The sequence below is a fragment of the Scatophagus argus genome, chromosome 19 (assembly GCF_020382885.2).
Source record: "Scatophagus argus isolate fScaArg1 chromosome 19, fScaArg1.pri, whole genome shotgun sequence".
Lineage (NCBI taxonomy): Eukaryota > Metazoa > Chordata > Actinopteri > Scatophagidae > Scatophagus > Scatophagus argus.
Genome location: NC_058511.1, coordinates 4,029,318 through 4,050,426, shown reverse-complemented (window position 1 = coordinate 4,050,426; position 21,109 = coordinate 4,029,318). Strand labels below are relative to the sequence as shown.

The window sequence follows — 21,109 nt, the reverse complement described above, 5'->3', positions numbered from 1 at the left end:
TGCTCTCGGCTGCTGCCCCAGGCTGCAGTCGGGCCTTGAGCTCAGTCCCTGAGTAAACACTTTGCACTTTGCACTCATTTGCACTTAATTTACCCCAAAGAGCCTTTGGGAGGCATGTGCACTCATTTATTTTTTTTCATCCTTTTTCTTTTCTCCTCCTGCTTCTGTATGAACTGAATATGTCCTTTGTCTGCAGGTTGGCATGTTTAAGATCCACCCAGAGATCCCAGAGTCCATGTCGCCGGAGGCCAAAGCCTTCATCCTGCGTTGTTTCGAGCCCGACCCGGACCGTCGTGCCACGGCTTTGGACCTGCTCACCGACGAGTTCCTCACCGTCACCAGCCGCAAGAAGAAGAGCAAGAGTAGCCTCACAGGTGGGTTCAGTTCAGTTCACACGAGCAGCTGAGGTCCACATAAGGTGATAAAAATAAAAAAATATGCTCCAGTTTGAAATCACTCAGTATGAGTGGGACAATAAAATGTTGAACAGGACTGAATGATCGTCGATTAAGTGAAATTAAAAATTAGAGTAACACAAGAAAATGTTAACAATAAATAAAAGTAAATAAAACAAATAAACAGAAGAAATAAAAAAAGGAATCAATACCAGTAAGGCAAAAGATGAGGTTTCTTTTAAAATGTCTCCACAGAGGTGGTGTCTCTCAGATCTGCAGGCAGACACACAAACTTATTTTTACAGACCAAATAAGAAGGCGTTACAGCTAGGTGTTATAAAAGCTTGCATCCTTTTTTCTCTGTCGGTCTGAAACAGTGTCTTTAACCTGCTGTTCATCGTGCAACCTGAACGCACCGTTAACTTTCATTGTCTGGATTTCTGAATAATTGCAGTTCTCGCTGCAGCAGAGATGCCATCATGTGCTCTGGCACCAGCACAAAAGATCAGAGAAAAGCTTAAAAGCTTGCCTACTTGGAAATGTTGTTCTGCCAGTCGTACATGGACTTCATGTTCTGTTTTGTTCTCAGCTAGCTGCTGACACATATCTTTTATGGTTTTCCCCCACAGCGCTGACACCGGGGTCAGGTGAGTTACTTTACTCTCTGCACTTCTTCTTTCAGGCGTATTTGCCATGACAGGAACTGCTTTGTAATCTGTATGTCAGTAAAACATCTGCCTGCTTTGCTAAAGTGTATCCAGGCTACAGTTTTGTTTTTTTGTTTTTTCTCTGCCAGTGGCTACCTGCCTCGCACGACTTTGCCCTTTCCAAGAACTCAAAATAGACATTGCACAACATGACTTCTTTCCAAATGCTTGACTGTCTTTATAACCCCCCTGTTTCATCATTTATACACAGTTGCTGTAATTTGCTGCCAGATACATCAGATAGAGCTCATCTTAGCATGATGGCAGAGTATTATCTGATTTTTCTTTGTGTCTTTTCTGAAAAGGAAGCCAGTTTTTACTCGGCACTGTGACTAATTTCCCCCTCTTCAAAGCTTTAGCTCTTTTTGTTATGAAAGCTGATTGGTTCAGTCTCCGCCTGTGCGACCATACGTGAGACTGTTAGTGCACGAATGATGCAACAAGCGTGAGCTTTCATTTTCGCCTGCTCTTGTCCTTCAGAGTACCTTCGCAGCATCTCCCTGCCGGTGCCGGTGGTGGTGGAGGACACCAGCAGCAGCAGTGAGTACGGCTCCGTCTCCCCTGACAACGACCTCAACTCCAACCCCTTCATCTTCAAGCCCAGCGTCAAGTGCTACAGCGAGAGGGATGTCAAAGGGCCCAGGTCACTCTTCCTCAGGTAGGATGAGTCACTGTGATGTGATGATTATTAATAATCTGCCATTTTGATTCACCTTAGGTTGACTTAAGCAACCTTTTTTTAGCTTATTACGCCTAAAAGCAAAGCAACATACCAGTGAAAAAGATGCCGTTCCAGTCCACAGACCTGAATCCAAAATGTTTTCTTCTCCACCCAGCATTCCAGTGGAGAACTTTGAAGACCACAGTGCGCCTCCATCTCCCGATGAGAAGGATTCGGGCTTCTTTATGCTCCGGAAGGACAGCGAGAGACGAGCCACCCTGCACCACATCCTGACTGAGGACCGGGACAAGGTGGTGGCCAACCTGATGGAGGCCCTCACACAGGTTGGTTAAGGAAGGCACCATCAGTCAGACAGATAAATCAAGAAAAATAGCAGCCTTTCCTGTTATGGCTTCTGTCTCCATCTTACCGTCTCCCCCTCACCTCCAGGGCTCTGAGGAAATGAAGCTGAAGCCTCAGCACATCTCCACCCTCGTGGTCAGTCTGGGCGACTTTGTTCGCATGGCGGACAGGAAAATCATCGCCAACACGCTGTCTCAACTCAAGCTGGAGCTGGACTTTGACAGCACCGCCATCAGTCAGCTGCAGGTCGTGCTGTTTGGCTTCCAGGATGCTGTGAGTGTTCATCACAAAAACACCACCTAACATTACAGAACCACCCGCTTCTCATCTCTTTATTTGAGGCTTTGAAATGCTGCTCATTATCTTCTCTCTTGCACCTGTGACTTATGTTCCTGTTTATCATCCATAATCTATCTGCAGACTGAGGTGTTTCGAGCCTCTGCACAAACCGTGAGCTCTGAGCACTTAGATATAATTGTTGCCATCTTACATGAGCTGCTGATAGTAACAGCAGATGTCCATGTTGCTGCGCGGGGATCAGACAGATAACTGTGAAATACTTTTAACCTTCAAGTGAGGTGATAGAAGGGGAATCTGTCTCGAGTAATTGCACATTCTGTAAAAAGGCAGAACTGATGAAAGGACTCCAGAGTAAGTGGTTGTTGTCATACTTGTAAGGGGTGTTGCGTAATCCTGCAAGAACATGAAGCTCTGATGCCTCCTGTTGGTCAGTCGGGCACACAATTTATTTTAGAAGAAGAAAAGTCGTGCAGCTGATAAGATTCAGAGTTTGGGTTGTTGTGCACAAATTCAAATGTACAATAACATCTTAGGATTTCGGCAAAGATAGTTTGATTCTTCAAAGCTTTTGCTCACACAAAAACAAACACTGATCAATTAACAATTTAAAAGATATGAGCATGAAGATGAAAATGTACCAATCATATGAAATGTATTCATTAAACACAGTAAAAGTGCATTTCTGGAACTGGTCTCCAGGTGAACAAAGTGCTGCGAAACCACAACATCAAGCCTCACTGGATGTTCGCTCTGGACAACATCATCCGTAAAGCTGTGCAGACGGCCATCACAATCCTGGTGCCAGGTAACGTCATCAGCGTCTCGAGCAGATCACCCCTAAATGAGTTATCGCTGGTCCCTCAGGCCAGCGCTGAGTGCCTGGTGAATGCAGGAGTTCACCCTGGAAGCTACGGCCAGCACAGCTTTTTGTTGAACGACAGATTGTCACTGGCGGATGTTCAGGGGTGACGGCGCCAAAATCATCCACATGTACACAATCGATAAGTGTTAGCGCTAACGACTCACCTGTGTGGGGCAGGCAATAGCTGGAAAGTATGAAGAGAAGGACGAACGTGACTGAAGTGCAGCTCAGTATGATCACTTGATGATGAAATTTTAGACCAGAGAAATAAACCAAACCCTACATTTCAGCAACTTAAAACAAGACTACTTAGACTGAAATTAAATTTTTGGAACAAAGCCAAGGTTTGGCAGGCATGGTGAAGTTTTATACAACCCTGAGATCAGTTCCTACGTTCTGATAGCACAGAAAACAGTCTCCCTCTGTGCTGCAAGTGAATCTGAAACAACATTCTCTGTAGCTCATCATCTGCAAAATCAACACATCATGATTTTGACTGTGGAGGTTTAATCAGCATGGTTTCATTTACTGCACCAAAAATAACAGTGATAAATTGGCTGATACAGCCAAACTACTGTATTGCTGTATGCATTAAATTACACACAACTTTTAGTCTAATCCTCAAATTGCTTTGGTCCGACCAGCAGTCCCAGAGCCCATAGAATCTAACCTACAGTGAAAAGCAGCAAATCCTCACATTTGAGAAACTGGAACTGGTAAATGTTTGTCAGTTACCAGTTTGTCACGTTCGACAAATAACCTATACAACTGATTGAATTATCATTTTTCTGTTGATCAACTAGTTAATCATCTTTAAGCTTTTCAGTTGTAATGCTACTCTCAAAAACACATTTTTACAGACTGGGTGATACTTTCCATAGAGCCAGCGCGTCTCCGTAAGACAAACTGCATCCTATCCATCCTGCTGATTGGCTGATTGATCCTTCATTAAATCACTAAAGTAACCTTCTGCGTGTGTGTTCAGAGCTGAGGCCTCACTTCAGTCTGGCCTCAGAAAGCGACCCAGCCGAGCAGGAGGACGTTGATGATGACATCGAGCCGGAGAGAAACTCCACCCACCAGAGCCGGGCGCCTCCTGTTGCAGCTCACGACGACACCGTGGCCACCTCGGGAGTCAGCACGCTCAGCTCCACCGTCTCACACGAGTCCCACAATGCACAGCGCTCTGTGAGCATGGAGCTGGGCAGGATGAAGCTGGAGACCAACAGGTAGCCATGAACCTTTTTTTTCTTTTTTTTTTACAGCCATGTTGGATCTCCTGATTTTTCAGCCTGCTTTCATGTCTTTCCTTAGTCATTTTATTAATAATTCATCCTTTTTTGTTGATAATCCTCCCGTCGTGTTTCCTCCGTCCGACTCGTTTTACTTCAGGCTGCTGGAACAGCTGCTGGAGAAGGAGAGAGAGTATCAGGCCATCCTGCAACAAGTGCTGGAGGAGAGAGAGCAGGAGATCAGACTACTGAGGCTGCGATCTGAGCCTGCAGGTCTGTACTTCAGCTTACTGGCTGCACGTTACTACAACCAGCTGTCTTTAAAGAAATCAGTGCAGTGAAATATCCAAAACTCATCAGACTCACTAAGGAATTTATGCAAGCTGCAACTTTATACAAGTTTCTCCTGTACTGATAGCAGATTTACCAACTGATACTCATTTTACGTTAGTGAGCTTGACATTTTTGGCTTAAGTTATGTTTATTTGCTTATTTAAAAATGTTTGGGGCAGAAAATTTCACAGGTGAAGAACTACATTTTTGACATTGAATTGCATTGAAATTCCAATTAGTTAACGTGTTGACTTAAAAATGGATTCTGTTCACTGTGTTCTGTGGCAGACGTCCCTACATCATCAGATGGTCCTGAGGTCCAGAGGAGTCCACCTTCACAGAGACAGGAAGACCCGGATCTGACCAGCTGGTTGAGGCTTTACGGTGCTGACCAGGACTCCATAGACAGAGTGAGTCCCTGCTTTCACGTTGGAGCTGGACATCACACAGTGACCGCAGCCGAGTTGACAGTACACACCTGAATGTTTGACATATAAAAACAGTTGAGAGTTTTCAGCAGCGAAGATGAAGATCTTCTTAAAACGGTGCTGCTTGGTGCTTTGCAACTAGATCAAACCGTAAAATAAGAGGCCGTATAAAGCATTGCACAGAGCCAAAGAACAGCAGCTAACCCCAGAACTAAGTCCTCGTTTCATGCATTTTGTTTCTCCAGATACTGAATGAGGAGTACACGCTGAACGACATCCTCCACGATGTAACGAGAGACGATCTGAAGAGTCTAAGACTGAGGTAGTAAACCTTTTCTTGTCTTTCTCACGATGAACAGTGCCAGTTTCACTTCACTGCATTCAGTGTTCGGTCACTAAAATACATGCTGACTCGCACATCTAAAAAGCACTGCAGAAACACGGAAGCAAAGGGCAGCTCCCTCTGTTGCATAACGGGTTTGTGTTGATGTATTTTCCTGTTCTTACATTAGGCTTGCATGGGCCGGCTTCGCACTTTAGTGGCAACAAGAACTAATATCTGACTTCATTTCTCAAAAATCCTACAAGGTGACCTTTAGAAACAAAAGTGTACAAATGCGCTCAAAGGTTCTAAAATTGTTTTGAGCTGTTTGATGAAGTTGCCCACATAACATCTTTAAACGTGTATTAGCTGAAACAAGAGTTTCCATCTCCTTTTTCAGTTTCTCCCGTTTGTGGCAGCATATCAGCTCATAGTTTATCATGTGAAACACCTCAAAATCATTATTGATACACACTCTTAAGGCCATCACTGTATGTGTAAGACTTGTACATTTCTGCCTTTGCCTCCTCCCAGTGGTTGCATTTAAAAAGGACAGTCTGCAAAACAACCAGTTGACAGTGATATGTTTTCAGGACTTGAAAAGACTTTAAAAGACTTAAATCCTCAAAACAGCCATAGAAAGTATTAAAAAGCTTTTTTCTCTTGCCAGCTCTAGGCAGTAATGTTAGTTATAAAATGTTTTTGCGTCGAGTACCTGTTGTGAGGCAGGTGCAATCTACAGCAAACATTGTCACAGCCGTTAGCTACAGTAGCCTGGAAGCTCACAGGCAAATTTCATATCAATCCATCAAGCCATTCTCTATCGCTTTTTTAGTAATGACTGTCATGCACTGTTGAGAGGTGAAAAAAATGTAATATAAACTAATCACGGTTTTCCATCACTCTGTGAAACAGGTATCAAAAGGCATTCGTTTATTCATATTAAGACATAGAAGACATGTATTAAGACGTACGCAAAGTTTCTCCAAAGTGTGCCTTAGAATGGCACGTATTCCCTCTCACTCAGACAAAATTCTACATTATATTGATAACACATATTTTGCCAAGGTTAACTACAGGACACAAAATGTCCCCTTCTCTGTAGGGTCCATTCTCAGTGTTTGTCCACACATCACACTTGTGTATGCTGAATATTGGACCAGGATTGGCCTCGAGAGTATCAACCTGTGGAACATACACTGTAATCACTGTTGGTTGCACACAAGAGATGTCATACTGTACTAGTGTATATTGTAACTCAATAGTCTTTTCTGTCTTGTCTCTCTTACCCTGTCAGAGGTGGGATCCTGTGTAAGCTATGGAAGGCCATCACAGACCACAGAAGGCAGAAGCCGATCTGAGGCCTTAAGCGGCGACAACCACTCAGAGAAGTCAGGACTTTTGTCCCAACAACTCAGTATTCTCCTCTTTACCTCAGTATTTATAAGAGTAAGACTTTTAGGAGAAGACCCTGTGTTTGCCATGTGCGCAGAGCAGCTTTACACTCTTACAAGACACTCCGTGACTTGTCATGTCGGGAGTATTTTGATAATTTTGAAAAATTTTAGATGGAAAAAAAAAACCACATACTTTGAAAGCAACAATTACTGAGAAGTGCCACTAGTTTTGCTATGCCTTATGGATATTACACAGCTTTTTGTTACAGATGCGTTAGAAATGACAATTGGGTGGAAAATCTATTGTTAAAATCTTGAAATCTGTCGAAACATTTTCACCTGTCTTTACAAGACATAACGTTTACAAAACACGAGAACGACCATTTTCTAAAACAAGCCTGAGATACAAAATACTACACTCAGAATCATCTGTACTAATGTTTCTATCATAGACGTCTTATCACTACTTTATTTAAATGTATTTTTAATTTAATTGTTATGGTAATCTGAAGGATGTCAGTGCATGCCCTGTTTTTTTTTTTTTTTTTTTGTTTTGTTTTGTTTTGTTTTGTTTTGTTTATCCATACTGAGACTTATTTAAATTGTTGATGCTTTTTTTCACATTTCCTTTTATAATATGAATCTACATTTTTATTTTTCAGAAACATGTAAATATTGTGTTATAAAATTTTATGTGACTGACAATTATGTACTTAAAAAAATACATTGATAAACATTGTTAAATCTCCATGTGGATTGGACCGAGTCTATCATGAACACATCTGAAAAATGAATTGTATAGTATTGTATTTTCTATTGTCAGAAATTCTGAGATAATATTCAGCTAGTGATTAATATTACATCAAATCATTTGCTCCATTTTTACTGTTGTACACTGACAAAATTGTGCTTATCTTGCTTGTGTGGAAATCATCATTCAGTCAGATGTTTGCTGTAATGAAATTCCTGAAATGCAAACAAATTTCAAATGGAAGAGCCTTGACCTTCTTTTTATTTTAAAACATGATGTCAGAAATGGGGAAAATAATCATGAGCAGTGTGTGTCCATTTGTTTCATATCTAAAGTTATTCAAGATTTTTGTGTCGTATTGTTAAAAATAAAACTTTTCATCTTGAAACTGTGAAAGGAATGTGTTCTCCTGTAATGATGTCCTGTAACATGGAAATGACCACAGCTAAAAAGATTATTTTATTGAAAAAACTGACTGGTACATGCATGGAAAAAGATTCTGCTTGGTATAAAAAAACAAACAAAAAAACCCCTGAAAACTGGATCAAAGTTTAGTAAATGGTTGCTGCTGGTATACTAGTATACTAATACTACCTTTGAGACAGGTATACTAGTAGAGAATTGATTAAAATCACAAAAAAATAAAAATAAAAAAATCATACAATTAGCTTAGGACTGCAACAAATTAAAAATTAACACGAGAAATTAAATGGGTGAGAAAAACGTTAGCAACAATTCCAGACTCTCCTGTGTTTAGTTAGTTCAAATACAGGTGTAGAAATAACTGCACACTGGGTCTATTTATGCACGCAAAGTAGGCGAGATAAAGACTGATAAACAGAGCTACAGGTGCGCTAGCTCTCCGCCCGCCATATTTGTCCATCAGTGTGACGTCTGTGGTTTCTGCTGAGCAGCCAATCGTTTCAGTCTCGCGGTCGTCTCCCGCTCACCATGACAACGACGGATTTTTTGCATCGTCAGAGGGCAGAGCGTTAGCTCATTTTCTTATGATTAACAGATGGATATTGTTTTAAAATAGCGTATCTTACAGTAGCATTACGGACATATATTTGATGTAGGAAGGTTGTGTTTGCTGCGTGGACCCTCATGTGTCGGAGACCAGCCGGAGGCAGCGGGAGACGCCGTTTAGCTGCGTGAACAACATGGCTCTTCCTCAGCATCCCCGGCTGCTGCTCGCCTGTGTTGTGCTGCTGGGTGCAGCCCGACGTATCGACACTCGGTCCTCACCAATATCGGACTTAAAATCCAAAATATCAGGGGTAGAAGAGCTGTTGGAGGAATTCCACAAGCAGCTCCAGCAGGACCAGGCGTACAAGGTGGGCGATGTGATTGACTCTTGTGTGGGCGACTTCAACGCCGCCGGGGAGCGCATCATCCGGGCCAAGGCCTCCATCGAGCAGGGGGCCACCTTCCTGTTGGCCCCGGACACGGTGTACACCTGGAAGGACTGCCTGCACGCCTGCTGCTCCCAGCCTCACTGCACCGTGGCGGTGGTCCAGGAGGACCCGAGGCAGCCCGGGGAGAGTCTCAGCTGCTACCTGTTCAACTGCACCTACAGGAACAGAAACGTCTGCTCCTTCGCACTGCAGCAGGGCTTCACCACATACAGCCGGGCTACCAACACAACGCAGGGACACCTCCCTGTTTCACCGAGCGGCTCGGCCAGGATGCCCGGGGAAGGACAACCTGATGAGGACGATCCACAAGGTGAGACATCACACAAATCAAAAGCATACAGATTTTACAACAACCTGAAAAATGTGTTTAATCGAGGCTTAGAAAAGCGTTGCGTATGGATAGCCTGTTGTCTCAAATCTCAATTAAATGGCGCTTCGTGTGCTTAACCAGATGAACATACCGGTTAGTTAAGTTATTATCAGCTATCATGACTGATTTGACTGACGGTATACAGAGTTTTACACAAGCTCTCTAACATGTATCTCTGCACCTGAGCTCCAGCCACCAGCAGCTGCTGCTTATCTCGATAAAGCAGGCATGGCGGGTTAATGATTCGCCTTTTAGCTTCTGGCCGTGCAAAAATGACCTCAGCACGTTGAGACCAGCAGCAGGTGTTTTTGTGTTTTTAATCACAGGAGTAATCTCCTCAAAAATAGAGATTTACTAGAGAAGCAAGAAAGGTGGATAGATTTTGGTGCTTTTCTATGTTTTGTATCATTCTGAACTAAATATCTTTTGGTTTTTAATTGTTAGGTGGACAATAGGAGACATCTGAAAATGTGTTGGACATTTTTCACAATTACTAGACCAAAACTGAATTTGAGAAAACAATCAGCAGCATTAATTGACAATGAGAGTAAAATGTTATGTTCAAATGCACCCCCAGCATCTCCACTTCTCATCATCTCACTGCAGTACAGTTATAAGAACATATTTTATGTCTAAACGTACAGTGGAATTAAACAAGAATTAAAGAAGGCAAGTGGTACACATCCTCTATGCTTGCGTGGTGTTCCTGTTTGATTCTGCAGAGGTGGATGAGCCTCCTCGCAGTGACGCTGGACAGGATGTGGTGATCCAGTTGCCCACAGACTGGGCTGTCCTGGATGGACGGGACAGTGTGGACGACCACAGGATCAGCCACTATGAATGGACTCTCATCAGGGGGGACACAGCCATCAACATGAAGGTCAGAGCCAGTATCTGAGCCATTGTGCAGTAAAATGACTGAAACCCTGGACAAGCGGATTAAGAAAATACAGGAATATTTGTTTTGTTTTGTTTTTCTTCCAGGGATCAGATGTCTAACATTTGAATTTGCATTATGAATAGTCTCTAAACTGATGCTGTCCTTACAGACACCAGCATCAAATTGCTTGTTTGTATTAGTGAAGTCAACACAGCTCCATTATACCTCGCCGTGCCAACAGAGATGCGATTACGTCCAAACCTGCCGCAGTGTTGGAGTCTGCCTTCTGTTCACAGAGGCAACATGCCGAGCATCTAGTACAATATGTCCTACATTTATATAAATATTCACACTTTAATCTGTGGTCACTCTCCATTTTCTGCCTTTTCTGGTGAAAACGTTAAGCAGTGCTGATAATCCTGAGTAATGAGATGAGATGGTGTTTTTCTGTAAAGACATGAATACCTTCAGTTTATATCAGTTTGTCTGCTGTTTAAGATTTTGCTGTAATGCTTATAGCATTTTAGGTACATTAGCTTAGGTCATTTTGGGCAATACTATAAATTCATGATCCGGAGTGTTTTATAATAATTTTGGATTCTTATGTGATTTTTTCATCAGTCTGTTGCAGTAACATTCATAAACATTTTTTAAACATTCATTCACCCGGAAGCTGTGATGTAAAATAAAAACTAATAAAAAAAACACTAACAATGCTGGAATCAGATCTTATAACCTACCGCTAACTGCTGTTAGCATGTTAAAGAAACATAAACTTTGGAGGTCTTGAAAGAAATCGTTTTTCTGTGTTGAAGGCGACTCATCCGGGGCTGCTGAAGATCAGCGGACTGCAGGAGGGCGTCTACACCTTTCAGATGACTGTCACCGACACAGCTGGCCAGAAGAGCTCTGACAATGTCTCTGTTACTGTGCTGGCTCCAAAACACCAAGCAGAAGGTGACGGCTCCCCTGAAACATATGTCTTTGTTCTGTTTTTTGTTATGAACTCCTTTATGAGAGAAAAGTTATTGTGGTGCATGCGTGAAACATTTCTTGCTGGCCTCTCGTTCACGTTGACGAATAACAGCTGAGAGAGAAGTCGATGATGACACAGCATTAAGAATATTTAAATTACTATTTTTAATGATTAAGAGTTGTTTTTGTGTGGTTACAGTGAAAGATTGTTTCAGGATCTCTGGTTGTACCTTTTCGTGCCGACAGTGTGTACAGGTCGCTGTTCAAACTACCAGTTCAAGTGTGATGACGGCTGCTGTATTGACATCACTTACGCCTGTGATGGGAAGCAACACTGTCCAGACCGCTCTGATGAAGACTTCTGCCCGAACTGTAAGAAACCACTGTATCCCACAGTCTTTTATAATCTACAATCTGTATTATCAAGATCAGATAAAGGCATGAAAAACATCAACAGTCTCTCCATCGCCCATTTGTTCATGTTTCATTTATGTAGTCGACAGCAGCAGGAAGTCAGTGGCTCATCGACCTGTAGTCCAGACAGAGGAGGATGGGGATGCCTCCATGCTCCACACTGGGCCCAGAAAGACCATAGAGAACATCATGCCAGCTCAGGACAGGAGCAAGGCTGCCCCTCCACAAAGTCCCAGGCAACCGGAGGCTCCAGTCAGTCAAGGTAAGCTTGTGTGTAAGCTTTAAGTGCTTTATTCACCGTCTGCTATATGAAAAGAACCAAGACACGAGAAAATGTTGCTGTGTAGTGTGGTGGCAACAGAAAATGGTGTGGTATTTAGGAACACGTGGTCGGACGGGAAAATGCAAGCATTTCTTTTACCTCAGCTGCACCTGTTAAAATGTTTGCTTGACAATATGAGCCTCCATCGCTGTGTCATTAGTGCAGTGTCCCTTTGTAAAGAGGCAGAGAGGGTTTATACTGTGTGCCTGGACATACGAGCAGATGGAGACCCTGTAGGCAGCCACTGAGTCATAGCGCTGAGCTCAAAATCCTGGCAGAGCCGCAGGGCCACTCTGCGTTCCCTGGGAAAGCAGCTCTTTGCCTGCTGGAACAAAGCGCCTCTGTCCCCTCCGCCATCTGATCCCTGAATCAGGCTGAGAATGAGCGAAAGAGCTTCTTCTCGGACTGGTTATTTTACTGCGGGCAGGTATTACGTGGCTGAGGTGCATTCTCAGGACTCCTTTCTTCATGTCACGAATGTTCAGGTCATCAGTATTTCTAAATGCTTGGCAAACTAAGGTGATTAAAGAATCGAGACCTCTGACTTCAGAGTTGGTTTTAACTCTGTGGGTTTGCCACGAGCGACCACTTTTCACAGCTTTTGACTCAATGCCATTGTCAGATTTATTTCAATTCATTGATGAATTGTCTGTTAACACTCACTCATACTCTCACTGTGTGTGATATCAAACTGTCGAGAAGTTGACTCTGTTGGACTCTTTCTCTGTAGATCCATGTGCTGCAGCTCCAGTTGTGGGACCCTGTAAAGGCACCTTCCCACGCTGGTACTATGACCAAAATGCAGGGGAATGCAAACACTTCCTGTACGGCGGTTGCCAGGGCAACCATAACAACTTCCTCCAGGAGTCTGACTGTGTCAGCGAATGTATACAAAAAAGTGAGAATCTGCTTCTTTATTTATTTTTTTTAAACCTAATTTTGTAATTGCAAAAACATAAAAGTATCAGAATTTTTACCCTGTTGGAAACACCTTTCAGGTCCAGCTTTCAAACCAGCATCTGCGGCTCCTCCGACCACCAAACAGACTGACATAGGTAAGGCTAGAGTGCATTTCAGTGAAACTTCATGGACATACGAGTAATATAACCGCTGAGTGTTTTCCAGTCAAACTGTGTTTGTGCTTTTCTTGCAGCTGCTCCTAAAGTTTCTCAGAGCCAAGCAGAGAGCAACAGCCCCGTCTCCAAACCGTTTCCAGTAATGGGAGGGCATCCAGTACCAGAGTCTGGTAAGACCCGACATGAACCCCTTTACATCACTGTACAACTCGTTATTTTTTTGATGTGTGGTGTCCTGCTGTAGTCGTTCTCATTTTCTGTATGGCCTCTTTTTCCTCCTGCAGGTGCAATCCTTCCTCTGGCTCTCGGCCTCATCATCACAGCTCTGCTGCTGCTCATGATCGGCTGCCGTCTCAAACTTGTTCGTCACAAGCTGAAGAAAGCCCGGCCCCTCACCACAGAGGAGTCAGATTACCTCATCAACGGCATGTACCTGTAGCCAATCAGCCAGGGGAAGCAAATAAAAGATCTACGTAGAGCTCTGACGAAGATAACCGTGGCTGTGATCATCAGAGCTCGAGACGGAACTTTTTCCAATAGTCACCGTGATTTCCCTCCAGCCCGGTGTCTATAATTTGTCCTCACTTCAGGTTGGACACACACACTGAACCCCGATGATAAATCTGCTGCCTTCAAAGCCAATGACCTATTCAGATGCTTGTGAATTCACGTCATCCCAAGAGAATCTGAAATTCCTAGTTGGATACTGATATACAGCTGTCAGCAGAGTTACCCAAAAAAAAAAAGAAAAATTCCCAAAATGCTGGCTTTCACATCAAACATGTTTATTTTCACCCATGACGGTTTTCCCTGACGAGGGCTGCGCAAAATTAGGCTTTGTTTCTGCCACTGGGTGACACTGATTTGCCATATTTATGCTGTACATTTTACCTACATTAGAGAGGGCACTTTTTTGACGGATTAGGAATCGACAACAGCTTATTCCTGAAGTTCCTCAGAATCATATAAAGCCATAGCAAATTGTATTGTTCAGATTCTATTCCTAATGTTTGTATGTTTGTTGCATATTTTTCTTTACCAAGCAAACTTACATGGAGTATGTGCTGTATTTGCGCAGATGTATTCCCTCCAAGTGCTGTCTTTCATGTGAGATATTAAAGTTTATTACACATCAGAAAACACTGGTGTGATGTGTGGTCTACAGAAATTTAGTTTACTCACAGCTGAGCCTAAAAAAACTCCTTACAAACTCTGCAGTAGTTCCAGCAAGACCCCATAATAAAAACACACAAAAGAATCGAGAACAAAAGGCACACAAAACCATAAGCATCTCTTTATTTTCATATGCTGTTCCAGAAACTGTGAAAGCCAAAAATCATCCATCACTTAAATCACCCAAAATAAAATGTGCTTTTTGATTTCAAGAAAACAGACATTCATTTGCTTTATATTGTTGTTGAGTTTATTTTGGCAAAGCAGTGACTATCCTATTAAGTATCAGTCACCAGAAGAGCCTGCACAAATTGTTAATGGAAAACCAGCGGCAGAAAGCAACACATCACCAGGTGAAAAGCACAGCCCTGCATGTGCACGTGAGTTGGTGTTATTAGTGCTCTGCTCTCTTTGGAGTATATTCAGCATGAGCCAATGCGTTGCTTACTCTATGTTCAGAAATGTCCTAAGAGTGCTGCACATTGAACAGGATGTGTGGGTTACGTCAGCCATAGTGTGTGAGTTTGTATGTCAGTTCCTAGTACTGCTGGCAGGGGGAATTAAAAGCTCATGTGTTAGCAGAGAAGTCTACAGTTAGACGGACCACACACAACGCTGTAGCTAAGTGAATTATCTAACAGTTTCAGGCCTTTTTCCTCGTCGCTGTCCCGCGTCCCTCCTACATTCAGCTTTGATGCTGCTGAAATGTAATACTGTAAAAATGGCGATTTGAAATTAAATGATCAAACACCAAAAAAAAACAAAAACAAAAACAAACCTAAAGTCCAGCAGTTTAAAAGGAAAACAACCAAGAGGATGCAGGCCTGAAAAGAAAAACAAAAAAACAAAAAAAAGCTCTCCGATATTTCAGTGCTGAGCTTCAAGCAGTCCTTCTTCCCAACCCTTCTGGGCTGTCATCCATGTGATACTCTAGTCCATTGTTAGATTTAAAACAAAAAGAGCATGTTTTACTATGCTTTGAACAAGATGTCACGGACTGTTTGACCCCACACAAGTTTTCTCCAGGTTCAAACTTAAAGGTGGATTATGGACTGCCCTCCTCTTCAAAGTTCATCCCTGTGAGAAACAGAAGACGAACGTTACGAAAGGCAGGAAAAGGAGAGCGACGTGCGAGAAGGACGACAATCCTGCAGTCATGCAAACACAGATTCAAGAGTTAGGATCACGTGCAAAACATTACCACACATTCTCACAGTAAAATCCAGACAGTTATCAGTTTTCGTCTACATCTCACAGAGTAGAAAATCAAACAGAATCATTGGGGAAGTTGCATTTAAATGTCTTACGAGCATCCAAATTGACAAAGTGGTCATGCTCTCTAAAACCAAGCCTTCACACTGCTACTTCAGTTTCTTTTGTGTTTCCTTTTCAAAACTATGACTGGGACTTCAAATTTCATCAGTCAGGCAGGTTTTACTGAACCAATTTGGAACAGTGGAGTTAAAAAAAGATGAAGGAAACGTGCAGCTAGTGGGTATGGTATGGAAGAAGCAAAAAATGCCAACAAGCAGCAGAACGCAGCCCCTTGTGATCCATTGCCTGCTCCAAGCCACACCATTTCACCTTTGCCACTGTGAGAAGGAGAGAGGGGGAGGAAGGGGAGAAGGAAGTCACTTCCACCTGGACCACTGCTTGTCTCTGTCTGTTAAAGGCACATAAATCACCCCCATCAAGGGCTTCATTTTGGTGCTGCCGTCCTCCATTTTGTCATACTGCTCCAGCATCTGGTTCCCCCCCGCCGGGCCGACAGGCAGAATCAGTCGGCCGCCGGGCTTCAACTGGTCCAGAAGCTGGGAGAGAAACGAGGTTTTTAAAGAGACATTCCAGCGCTGCTATTTTAATCCTGTTCGAAACATAAAATTACATCACAAATTGTTTTCCTTTTCCTTTCAGCTTTGGTATTCATTCTTTGTCAATTTCAAAATGAACTGGGACAATGTGACCTTGATTATCAGCTCTTAAAGTGTTCAGAGGAACTCACGGCTTGAGGGACAGTAGGTGCTGCTGCGCCGACATGGATGGCATCGTAAGGCGCTTCCTCGCTGTAGCCCATTCGTCCGTCTCCCACTGAAACACACAGTCAGTCTGTTTCTCCTCACTGTGATTTCATTCTTGTTGTTTCTGTCTGCTTTCTACTGCACAGAGAACACTGACTGCTGGCAGCTCTTCTTTAAGTCTTTATCTCACTGTGCTTTTCATTTCAAGTTAATTTACTCATCATGAGTTCAGTTAGCTTGTGAACTACTTAGTCTAAGAAATGTCACAAATACAGACAAATTCCCATCACATGCTGCAAAAGGCCAGAGATTAAAAAAAAGGCCTGGTGATACTCTGGTGCTGCATCAGTAACATGGTAATATTTTGAAGATTAGCTTATAGATTTTTTCATAAAGTGCAAAAAAACACTACTGGGAATATCTGAAAATCAACCAAAATAACAAAAGCAGCTGTTCTGTAAAAGGTGTAGGTGCGATAAACATTAGTCTCAGCCCACACCTTTTCGCTCCAGAGACTCTTTAACGTTGTGTTCTTCTGTTTTGCTCTGATTTTTTATTGAAAGTGTATTTTTCTTTTTTGGCAAAATTCATTGTGCAACATACCAAAATAGGTATCCCACACTAACAATGTGTCCGCACACACCAACAATCTGTCAAAACACTGCGGTTGCATTTTTAAAAATATAACTCGACAAACAAAGCGTGCCTATTAATTAATCACATAGTGGCATCAGCACTCTCACCCACCTGCAGAGCAGGTGAAAGTAGGTGCTCCATGCTTAATTATTTAGTGCTGCACTGTCCTGTCTGCTGAGCTACTGTCTGTCTATTCTCCCATTAAAGAGAAAACAGCAAGGATTACACTGTAGGAACAGTCAGTGGTAATGTCTGCTATTCAAACAGTTTCCAAAAAACTTCTGTTAACAAGAAAGACAAAGTGCTCGTTACCTTTCACCAGCGGCATCTCACCTAGTAGCTTGACTCTGCCCGATGCTATCAAACTGGGATCGTCTTTCTTCACATTGGCTATAGAATCGTCTACCAGCTCTTTGATGTGATCAATTCCTATAACCTTCCCCTTAGGACCTACCTGTAAAGCAAAGAGGGAGGAACATAAATGTTGTTTTAATCTCATTTTATGTTGGCTGGTTGACAAGCTAATTAATGAATCAGAATGCCACCAAAGAGAAATTGTATGTGTTTACCCGTCATGTGTGGCTCACCATTCGTGCGAAGCAAGCGGACAGGATTCCACTGCCGGAGCCGACATCCAGAGCTTTGGCTCCCTCGTACAGCTGGTCGTGTAGAAGCTCCAGGGCGTAGGCGTGCTGGGTGGAGGAGAAGGCAAGAAGGAAACTGCGTTACCTTATCAGTTAGGTTTCATATTGAACCGATCAGTGAGGTTCAGCCAGCCAGCACCACCACCCATCTCTTTCTGTGTCTGTCAGCACGACAAAGTTATCAGTTTGGTTGACAATTCTGACAAGTGCAAACTAGAAAGATCTGACAAAGCTAAAATACTAACAACCAACACAAATACATAAAATTGCTTAAATATGGTTAATTGCCTCTGTAATCCACTAAAAATATGCGATTGGGTTTGATGTGGAATAAAAACTTAGAAGATAATTTGGATTTCTCTGTTTCTCTTTGTTATCTTACTGAACGACAGAATGAGTGCAAGCGTTACAGAAAAACTAAAAAACTGCAATTTTCACAGGATGTGAAAATGTCTGAGAGTCTTTTAAAGTCCTACCATGTGTGGAGCGCTGATGGTTGCTTGATAGCCTTGTGGTTAAAAGAGAAGCACAGAGTTGGTTAGTTCATCCCTCTGACATCAGACTGCATTTCAAAGTGTGCCGCCATGCATGAGCGATCAGATGAGCAGACGTACCTATTGACTGTGGCGAGTCCATGTATGGATTACACCTAGAGAAATGGGCTCGGTCTGTGGCCAGCATGACTTCATAGACCTTGTCTGACTTAATAATGCCATTTTCTGGGAATGCAGAAGAGTCTGTGTCATTGTGCATTATAGAAACATGACCGAGCACAAACACCACACAGGAATATCTTACATAATCGTGCAGCATATGCAAATAGAAATACATAAAAGAAAAATAACACACAGGCAAGGACAGCATTTGAATTCAGGGATTTTAGGCATCACACAACCAATTACTACAATTACTGGCATATTTGGGATGTGTGATAATATGATTTATAGTGTGAGAATTTGTCAAGCATCAGAGTTGTTATCTATCCTTTATATCTAATTTACTGGATTAACCAGAGATACAGTAAAAATATAAAATTAAATGTACTTTGCCAGAGGATTTTACCCATACCACCCACCACTATGGTAATAAGAGAAAAACAGTATGAGTCTATGTTACGTATGCAAGGAGTAAGCAGCGGGAAATACCAAGACAATTGGTATTTGAATGAAAAATCTGAATTGAGAATATCGGGAAAAAAAGCAGGACAAGGTGAAGTCAGCATGTCAGTGCTTCGTGTGTCAATGAATTACAGTCGGTGAGAAATAGTTATGGACGTGTGGTGGAGGACACTAAAAGGACGTGTTAGTGTCTTAAGGACTGTCCCTCACAACAGGTTCCTGTAGCAGCTGGGGCCAAAGGCAGGAGGAGCCAACGACAGCCGGCGCTGCTCTCGTTACCGACTCCGCTCACCCTCAGAGCTATGTGCCGCTTTAGGATACATTACAAATAAACCATACAAGCTGCCAGATGACACCTACTAGAGATTTCTGAAATTAAAATAACCTTTACTGGCACATTTCAAGCTGCTTATTAAAAATCATTCTCAGAATTCAAAACTGTCTGTGTGAGCCAAAAGATAAGCACACCAATTTTATGTTGTTTCTAGGCTATAAACTGATTCAGAAAGAAACTGTGTGAGCCGTTGCTGCGTGCACTGATCAGTCTCAAGCTCTGCTCAGGACTAAACAAACAATAAAAAAGGGTTGTGAATTAGCATGCATCCTGAGTGTGACCTGCTTATATCCAGCTCGTGCAAACAGTTCAGTTGTGAGTTCAACGTTCAGTGTTCAATAAAGAGGAGCAGAAAACAAACAAAGACCACTTCAAGGACAAATAGTGGATATTTAATGAAAGATTTACATAGTAGTCAATTAATCGTCTTAATTTAAAAACGTGTTGGAGGACATCTGTTTGCATAGCTAGCACAGTTCATAAGGGAATGCTCCTGAATCTGACTAAAAGCCCTTTTGGTGAAAGACCAATTTACTTGTTCTTGTGGATTTCATTATCCTGCATTACAGAGCTTTGCATACTGAAGACCTGATTGTAACTTCCTCATGTACTACATCAGTAAATTTCACCATGTGGTCAACAATAAACCACATGGCCAAGAAAGATAAACGCTGAGTAATGTACAAATTATGCTTTTGCTTTCATTTAAAAGCAACCAGACCATGGCTGGCCACTGTTCCCAAACCATACCTCTTTTGGCAGGTGAACTATCTGTTGCAATGCTATGCTGAACTGCGCAGAATATAAATAGCTCTACTAGATACTGAAGTCTTCAGGTGTGATCACACTGAGTATCATTTTGCTATACGCAGGTGAGAAGCGTTCATGTCAGATCACAGCATGCATGTAGCTATAACGATGTGTCAATCATTGAGTTTCTCACACAATGCACTTGTATTGACAGACTGCAGAATAAACCATGTGGAATAGATGGCACAAACCATAGTAGACCAGACAGCAGTCGTCTAGCAGGGAGGTAACGTTACAGTGAGTCACTGTCCTTTTTGTAGCCACTACCGTTTCACTAAACATTTAGCTGCAACTGTGACACAGCATGCTGTCATTTTCAATCACCCACGAACAAAGGCACCGTAGAACCTAACGTTAGCCCCACATTCCCACCTGTCACTGTCATTCAAACAGAAAAGCAAAGTGAACGGCACAGAGATAACCATCAATGGATGTGGGCAGGGCACTTAGCAGCGCTGCTGCTGCTAACAGCTAGCTACAACGTCCCAAATGACGCACATAGAGCTAGCAGGCTAAGTTAACCATACGCAAACCTGAAGCTGCACAATTATTCTGTGGCTACACACGAGAAAGACATCGTTTGTGTCTTGGTTGCTTATTTTACTTTTCGCAAAAACGAAGTCATGCATCCGTTCCACCGCGTAAACGTGGTTTGGGAAAGGGGTGGAGAGAGGTAACGCTAGGTCAACAACAACATACCACATAGCTTAGCAACCAGCTAGCGACCGCTCTGGTGTTAACCTCAGCCCACAAACTAAACCGTTTTAGGGCGAACTGCCTGTGAAGGCATCGGTGCCGCCGCCGTACAAAACATTTGGACTTACTGCGGAGGTTGTTAACAAGCTCTGCGTGACTGGCTCCTCCAGATTTCCAGGCCATTATTAAACAGACTTTGCGGAGTAAGTAGACAGCAGCTGTCAGTGCCGCGCCTGCGCCAACTGTTTTGCCGATGAAGCTGACAACCTCCAGAGCAGACGGCGGAGCGGCGGATACGTCACCAGGCATTCAAAGTGATTTTACTGCAGGGCGGCCTTTCTAACACATACCCTCATAGAATTGAGTTGTCATTTTGCTAATATTTTTTTTTAGGTATAAAGCTTAGCCATGGTTAATTGCACAGGGAAATGGCCACATTGCTCACTCAGTGCATGAGGAGATTTGCCGCAGTAT

General features: G+C 42.8%; 3 protein-coding genes across 7 annotated transcripts in view; 2 read left to right on the top strand and 1 right to left on the bottom strand.

The window, feature by feature from the left end:
* Positions 1-8,147, top strand: part of map3k5 (mitogen-activated protein kinase kinase kinase 5) — a 57,286-nt gene extending 49,139 nt beyond the window's left edge. For 2 of the 3 annotated variants that reach the window (XM_046373413.1, XM_046373415.1), the window contains 11 exons: positions 197-374; positions 1,025-1,042; positions 1,583-1,760; positions 1,939-2,107; positions 2,214-2,399; positions 3,126-3,231; positions 4,274-4,517; positions 4,681-4,793; positions 5,142-5,263; positions 5,527-5,603; positions 6,901-8,147. In XM_046373413.1, coding sequence (XP_046229369.1) covers positions 197-374; positions 1,025-1,042; positions 1,583-1,760; positions 1,939-2,107; positions 2,214-2,399; positions 3,126-3,231; positions 4,274-4,517; positions 4,681-4,793; positions 5,142-5,263; positions 5,527-5,603; positions 6,901-6,964 — 1,455 coding nt within the window. In that variant the 3' untranslated portion in view covers positions 6,965-8,147. The remainder of the gene's footprint in view (positions 1-196; positions 375-1,024; positions 1,043-1,582; positions 1,761-1,938; positions 2,108-2,213; positions 2,400-3,125; positions 3,232-4,273; positions 4,518-4,680; positions 4,794-5,141; positions 5,264-5,526; positions 5,604-6,900) is intronic. The other variant, XM_046373414.1, reaches the window with a different exon arrangement.
* Positions 8,148-8,423: 276 nt separating this feature from the next.
* lrp11 (low density lipoprotein receptor-related protein 11) lies at positions 8,424-14,346 on the top strand. Its single transcript, XM_046373416.1, has 9 exons — positions 8,424-9,479; positions 10,262-10,419; positions 11,235-11,376; positions 11,641-11,766; positions 11,891-12,070; positions 12,861-13,028; positions 13,129-13,185; positions 13,284-13,376; positions 13,491-14,346. Exons 1-9 carry the CDS (start codon positions 8,915-8,917, stop codon positions 13,643-13,645), a joined length of 1,644 nt encoding a protein of 547 aa, XP_046229372.1. The 5' UTR covers positions 8,424-8,914; the 3' UTR covers positions 13,646-14,346.
* Positions 14,347-14,488: 142 nt separating this feature from the next.
* pcmt (protein-L-isoaspartate (D-aspartate) O-methyltransferase) lies at positions 14,489-21,096 on the bottom strand. 3 transcript variants are annotated; one of them, XM_046373419.1, is made up of 8 exons: positions 20,764-21,096; positions 18,292-18,396; positions 18,154-18,185; positions 17,621-17,725; positions 17,367-17,487; positions 16,382-16,467; positions 15,964-16,190; positions 14,489-15,456 (listed from the first exon to the last, which is right to left on the bottom strand). In XM_046373419.1, the coding sequence occupies exons 1-7, from the start codon at positions 20,942-20,944 to the stop codon at positions 16,011-16,013; spliced, it is 810 nt and encodes a 269-aa protein (XP_046229375.1). In that variant the 5' UTR covers positions 20,945-21,096; the 3' UTR covers positions 14,489-15,456; positions 15,964-16,010. The 3 variants fall into 3 exon arrangements, with proteins under 3 accessions (XP_046229375.1, XP_046229374.1, XP_046229377.1); XM_046373418.1 differs by having other exon boundaries at positions 16,021-16,190; XM_046373421.1 differs by having other exon boundaries at positions 16,065-16,190.
* Between the last annotated feature and the right edge of the window lie 13 nt (positions 21,097-21,109).

Coding starts and splice junctions, on each gene's coding strand:
- lrp11 (XM_046373416.1), top strand. CDS start 8,915: ATGGCTCTTCCTCAGCATCCCCGGCTGCTGCTCGCCTGTGTTGTGCTG. Junction 12,071..12,860: donor GGAGGCTCCAGTCAGTCAAG/GTAAGCTTGTGT, acceptor CTTTCTCTGTAG/ATCCATGTGCTGCAGCTCCA. Junction 13,377..13,490: donor GCATCCAGTACCAGAGTCTG/GTAAGACCCGAC, acceptor TTCCTCCTGCAG/GTGCAATCCTTCCTCTGGCT.
- pcmt (XM_046373418.1), bottom strand. CDS start 20,944: ATGCCTGGTGACGTATCCGCCGCTCCGCCGTCTGCTCTGGAGGTTGTC. Junction 18,397..20,763: donor GCTTGTTAACAACCTCCGCA/GTAAGTCCAAAT, acceptor CTGCATTCCCAG/AAAATGGCATTATTAAGTCA. Junction 16,468..17,366: donor GGGCAGAGTCAAGCTACTAG/GTGAGATGCCGC, acceptor TGTGTGTTTCAG/TGGGAGACGGACGAATGGGC.